This window comes from Mandrillus leucophaeus, unplaced genomic scaffold (genome assembly GCF_000951045.1).
Source record: "Mandrillus leucophaeus isolate KB7577 unplaced genomic scaffold, Mleu.le_1.0 Scaffold10, whole genome shotgun sequence".
NCBI lineage: Eukaryota > Metazoa > Chordata > Mammalia > Primates > Cercopithecidae > Mandrillus > Mandrillus leucophaeus.
This window is the reverse complement of record NW_012098098.1, coordinates 5,116,337-5,122,516: the sequence shown is the minus strand read 5'-3', so window position 1 is coordinate 5,122,516 and position 6,180 is coordinate 5,116,337. Positions and strand designations below refer to the sequence as shown.

The following is a 6,180-nucleotide window of genomic DNA, read 5'->3' as shown; positions in this document are numbered from 1 at the left end:
CCCAGGGAAGGCTTCCTGGAGGAGGTGGCATTCAGAGTGTTTCGTAGAATGAATAGTAGTTTTTTTGTTTGTTTTTGGGATGGAGTCTCACTCTGTCGTGAGGCTGGAGTGCAGTGGCGCGATCTCGGCTCACCGCAACCTCCGCCTCCCGGGTTCAAGCGATTCTCCTGCCTCGGCCTCTCAAGTTACTGAGACTACAGGCACCTGCCACCACACCCGGCTAATTTTTGTATTTTTAGTAGAGACAGGGTTTCACCTCGTTGACCAGGATAGTCTTGATCTCTTGACCTTGTGATCCACCCGCCTCAGCCTCCCAAAGTGCTAGGATTACAGGTGTGAACCACCGCACCTGGTTTAGATTAGGGGTTTTGGGTGGGGGTGGCCAGGTAACAGATGTTTGCTGCTGATTGGTTGGGGTGGAGATGAAATCATAGGGGGTGGAACCCTTCCTCCTGCAGCCGAATTGCTTCTGGTGGGGCCACAGGAGTGGGACTGTAGGTCCAGGTGGAGCCTTGAGGTCTGGGTGGGGCTGTAGGTTCAGCCAGGCACAAAACCTGGAAAGATCTCTCAAAAGATACTTTAAACTACAGCAGTGGTGTTATTTGCAGGAGTAATGAATGGGGGAAGTTGCATATCTGATACCCTCTGGGATAATGGCCGACCATCCTTTGTGTCTGCCCTTTAGTAGGACTCTGGTTCCCTCTTCCTGGAAGCCTGGGGGGCCTCCCATTAGCTTTACAAAAGCAGGTTTGGGGCAAAGCCTGTTATCAATCATTTGAACTGTAGCCTAAAGGTCTTCCAAAGTTAGCTCGGCCCAATAGCCCAGGAATAATGAAGGGAAAGACAGGATGGGGGCTGGGGTGGCTGAGCTCGGGGTTCTAATTGTCTCACTGATAGGACGTCTGCAAAGATGTCTGCAAAGGCTGCTTCTGGTGCAGGAGCCTGAGTCCCTGGGATGGGACGTTTTCAGGCGACATCATTCTGTTCCTTTTGAATTTTGAACCATGCGAACGATTCACTCACTCACCAAAACAGTGGTTTTTTAATACAGTTTTGAGGGTCCTCAGGCTGTCTGGGAAGCCGGGGAAGTGTCGAGCTTTGATCTGGTGGAGGCTCTGTGGACACACTTAGGTGGTGGAAATTTGCCGTGCTGCGCAGAGCTGTGGGAAGCCCGCTGTGGAGTGTGTGCTGGACATGGCCATCTGGCCTCAGTCTTGTTCTTGCTGTGCCTTCTCCACGTGACCTGCAGACCCCAGGACCCCACCCAGGGGACGTCTGCCAACGTTTCCTCTCCAGCTTGCGGCGTCTGACTTTGACCCTGGATCCCTGGCTCCTCACAAGCTATGAGGGAGGCGTGGGGATCCCCAGTGTGTGGGTGGAGAAGGGACAAGGGTCTCCCTTCCTGCCCCAGGCATACTACAGGCTGCTCCTGGTCTCCACGGGTCCCAGGTTGGCAGGAAACGGGGGCGGCACTGCCAGCCAGCCCGGAGTGTTGTCCCTGGCTGCTCAGCCTCTGAGGCCTGGAGCCTCCAGTAGGAACCCCAAGAGCAATGTGGGGACCAGATGCCTTTGAGACACCAACGAGCCTAAGTTTATTCGCTCCTTGAAAGCCAGATTCACTGATTCTGTGCCTCTTCCTCCATGGACTGTGTGCTGCCTCTTTAGGGGCCACCTGGGAGGAGGGATCCCTTGTGACCTTCCTGGAGCCTCCACTGGGACTCCTGGGGGCACCTCAGCCACAGGCCCCACCTTGGTGTCCTCGGTCGCCCTGGGTGGCGCCTCTGCTGTCTTGCTGAGTGACAAGCTGTCCTGGACTCTCAGACCACGGAACCTGCTCCTGGAGTGGAGGTTTCGACTCCCGCCTGCGGAGACGGGGCCCGGGCCACAGCTTCAGGCTATGACGAATCAGAGTCACAAAGTGGAGCCCCACCACCAAGGTCGGAGGGCCTGGGTCTGGGTTTGCAGATGGAGACGCTGAGGCTGGGGCGTGGGGAGTTTGGGGTGACCAGATTCCAGCCAGGGATGAGATAACAGCAGAATGACAGAACTCCAGTTAGGATTTTGCCTTTTTGTATCAAAGAGAATGATTTCACTGTTTCAATTAGTTACTTAGTTTTGAATAGGCAGTATATGCAAATAGTACAAAATTCAAAAGGTTCGAAGAATTCTTCGTGACGAGCAGGCTTTCTGCCCAGGCCCTGTCACCAGCTGCCTCCCCAGCGTACCCCTTGCCAGGCTCCTGGGGTCTTTTCAGAGGAATTCCTCCTGCCAGGGGACAGTGGTGAGATGAATAGATTGGACTTAAGTCACTGGGCTTGGACAAGCTACATTCTAGGGTACAGACAGAAAGAGCTAGAAAATGCCATCACCCAACCAGGGTCAGCAAACCCGAAGGAACTCTGGAAGATGCTCCAGGAAGTAACTGTCAGGCTGGCCAGGATGTTGGGGGCTGGGGTAGGATTTGTGAGATCCTGAGAAACGCAGCAGGCGTGTGGCATTCAGGTTTCAGGAGAGAGGCTGATGAGGTTATGACCCGCCTTGGAGAGACACTCAGGCTGGCCCCTGAGCCAGAAGCTGCGGTCCTCCAAAGCAGCTCATGCACGGTTGCTGTCCGCTAATGGGAGATGTTGAGGGATGTTTCTGTCCCGAGCCTGCGGGTTCCCCATCTCCATCCTTGGCTTGGGTGAATCCATGGATGGCAGCAGGTGCCAATGACACCCGCCCACTGCTTTCCAGACAGAGCCGCAGCTCCCCAGCCATTTCTGGGCCATTGTCCCTCTGCTCTGGCCAGCTTTCCCCGGCTGTGCTGAGCCACTCTCCCCTTCTGTCTGCACTCAAGCCCACAATGGCCTTCTCTTGGTTGCCGGAACGTTCCATGTCCGGGACACACCTTGGGGCCTTGGCACGCGCTGACCCCTCACTGAACTCTCTTTCCTTGCCCCCTGCCCTGGCTCCCCCTCCTCCTCTTTCTGACTGAGGTCTTGTTGGCAGATCCCTCTCTGTCCAGGCGCTTGGAATATGGCACTACTCCGCTCCCTGGGGCCTACGGGAGCTTCGAGAATCACCTGTCGGCTTTTCTTTTCCTTATTCACGTACAAGAACATTTTGGGTGCTGGGGTTCCTGGAGACTTTGAGACGGAAGCTGGAGAACAGGGAAGGAGCTCTCCTGTTCGTCCTGCCAGGATCTGAGAGGGCTGCTTTTTATGTTGAATCCTGGCCTGCCGCTCTCCAGCTGTGACAGCTGAGCACTTGGCCCCACCACACTAAGCCTTGGTTTTCTCGCCTGTGAAGTGGGAGTGGCACAGGTGGTGTAGGCTGGTGAGGGTTAGGGGAGGTGGCCTCTGCATCACCTTCCTTCTGGCCCCTTCCCCCCCAGGCACACGTGTTACCAGAAAGGGGTCCTGATCTAGACCCCAGTAAGGGTTCTTGGATCTCACGCAAGGAAGAATTCAGGGCAAGTCTGTAAAGTGAAAGCAAGTTTGTTAGAAAAGTAAAGGAATAAATCGGACCAGGCACGGTGGCTCACGCTTGTAATCCCAGCACTTTGGGAGGCTCAGGCGGGCAGATCACCTGAGGTCAGGAGTTCCACACCAGCCTGGCCAACATAGTGAAACCCCATCTCTACTAAAAATACAAAAATTAGCCAGGTGTGGTGGCACGTGCCTATAGTCCCAGCTACTGGGGAGGCTGAGGTAGGAGAATCACTTAAACCCGTGTTAGAAATGCTAAATGCTTGTTCTCTGGTGCCATAAAGAAATAGCACTTGAACATAAATTTAATTCCCTCAGCAAGGCAATTTTTACTTTCTGCAGAAAGGGTACACTCGCCAGCAGTCTTGCCCCGAGAGTGCAATGAACAGAGGGAGAGCAGACATATTTATCCCTTATGCATTTGGGTCATCCTTACTGCTGTGTCCTGCATCCATTGGCTGGAGCCAGACCTCACAGTCTAAACTGATACCCAGTCCAGGAGGCAGAGGTTGCAGCAAGCCTAGACGGCGCCATTGCACTCCAGCCTGGGGAACAAGAGCGAAACTCTGTCTCGAAAAAAAAAAAAGGAAAGGAAAGGAATAAAAGAATGACTACTCCATAGACAGAGCAGCCCCAAGGGCTGCTGGTTGTCCATTTTTATGGATATTTATTGATGATACGCTAAGCAAGAGGGGGATTCTTCAGGCCTCCCCTTTTTAGACCATACAGGGTAACTTCCTGACGTTGCCAGGGCATTTGTAAACTGTCATGGCGCTGGTGGGTGTGTAGCAGTGAGGACGACCAGAGGTCACTCTCATCACCGTCTCGGTTTTGGTGGGTTTGGGCTGGTTTCTTTATCGCAACCCGTCTTATCTGCAAGGTCTTTATGACCTGTGTCTTGTGCGGACCTTCTATCTCGTCCTATGACTTGGAATGTCTTAACCATCTGGGGATGCAGCCCAGTAGGTCTCAGCCTCATTTTACCCAGCCCCTATTCAAGACGGAGTTGCTGTGGTTCACACGCCTCTGACACAGCCATCAGCACTCCAGGATCCACTGCGCCTTCCTGATCCCAATGGGGAGCTCAGGCCCGCAGCTGCTGCAGGGCTGCGGCTGCTCTGTGGTTGAACTTACACCCCTTCCCGGGGCTCGCTTCAGGAGCAGCTGTGCCTCTGGGGTCCGCGGGGAAGCCTGCCGGCTGCATCTATAGAAAGCTTCCTCTTGGTGCCACAGGCTCCTGAAAGAGGCAGTTTCCTTCCTCTGGACGTTGCTGGAGGCCCCTGAGGCCTGAAGCTGCAGGATGCTCTGGCCCATCCTGAGAGAAGCCCACCATGCCGGAGCCCCAGGCATGGAAGAGGGAAGCAGATGCCACCGGAAGTACACGCTCCCTCCGGACGTCCAGTTGCAAAAACTAACAGACGTCCTCACAGGTTCCCCAGTTTGACTTGGGTTTCCTGTTCCAGGGGCAAGTTCTGTATGACCCAACACTTTGCCTGTAGCTTTGAGCATGAAGCTGGGTACCTAGGACACCTGGAACAACGGTGGGCTGTGGTGAACGTTGTTTGTTTATTTATTTATTTGAGACAGAGTTTTGCTGTCGCCAAGGCTGGAATGCAGTGGTGCAATTTCAGCTCACTGCAACCCTTGACTCCTGGGTTAAAGCGATTCTCGTCCCTCAGCCTCCCTAGTAGCTGGGATTACAGGCGCATGCCACCACACCCTACTAATTTTTATATTTTAAGTAGAGATGGGGTTTCATCATGTTGGTGAGGCTGGTCTTGAACTCCTGACCTCAGGTGATCTGCCCACCTCAGCCTCCTAAAGTGCTGGGATTACAGTCATGAGCCACTGCGCCCAGCCCATGAATGTTATTATTGTGGCCGTCACAGCTCCTGTCCCTTCCAGGAGCTGCTTAGGGTGGGAGTTGTGGCTGCCTGGCTTGGTCCAGGCCTGGAGTGGACGTTGCAGGGTGTGGCCCAGATGGTGCAAGCACTGAGCCTTGCTGTCCTCAGGTGGCTGCCAGCAGCTGTCAGCTGAGCCCACAGCTTGCCTTTGGCCAGAGGGGGCCCACAGCAGTTCCTCCATTCTGGTGGCCAGCAGCTATGTGGCCATGGGACAGTGTGAGAGCCCTCGGGCTGTGGTCACATCCACCATAAATGGACAAACGAGGTGGCTTACAGAACAGGAATCCACTGTCCCAGTTCTGGAGGCAGGCATCTGAGGTCAGGGTGACAGCAAGGCTGTGCTCCCTCTGAGGGCTCTTGCGGAGGGTCCTTACTGTCCCCTGGCGGGTGGCTGCACCACTCCGGTCTCGGCCTTGGCCTTCACATAGCCTCTCCCCTGCATGTCTGCGTCTGCCTCTCCCTCCCCTTATAAGGGCCTAGTCATAGAATTTAGGGCCCACCTTCCACACTAAGATGAGTGTGACCTCATCCTAGCTCATTCCATCTGCAAAGACCCTACTTCCAAATATGGCCACGTTCTGGAGTTCCAGGTGGATGTGCATTTTGGGGGATGACATCTTCTTTGTGGCAGGTGATGGAAAAGGGTTCTAACCAAGAGACTTCTGTGTGGGGCCTCACTCTGATTCTCAACCATAGTGCTGGGTACACGGCAATGGCCCCTTTGTGAAATTCATCAAACAGTGGACACTTAGGGCATGTACATCACACTTAAAAAGTCTGCATTAAAATAGAGGGTCAGGCTGGGC

At 54.3% G+C, this 6,180-nt stretch overlaps 1 protein-coding gene across 1 annotated transcript in view; it reads left to right on the top strand.

Moving 5' to 3' along the window:
- The first annotated feature begins 4,801 nt into the window (after positions 1 to 4,801).
- LOC105533822 overlaps positions 4,802 to 6,180 on the top strand; it is a 73,157-nt gene continuing 71,778 nt past the window's right edge. Inside the window, exons 1-2 of the mRNA XM_011972370.1 lie at positions 4,802 to 4,847; positions 5,483 to 5,639. Of these exons, the coding sequence (XP_011827760.1) occupies positions 4,802 to 4,847; positions 5,483 to 5,639 (203 nt within the window). The remainder of the gene's footprint in view (positions 4,848 to 5,482; positions 5,640 to 6,180) is intronic.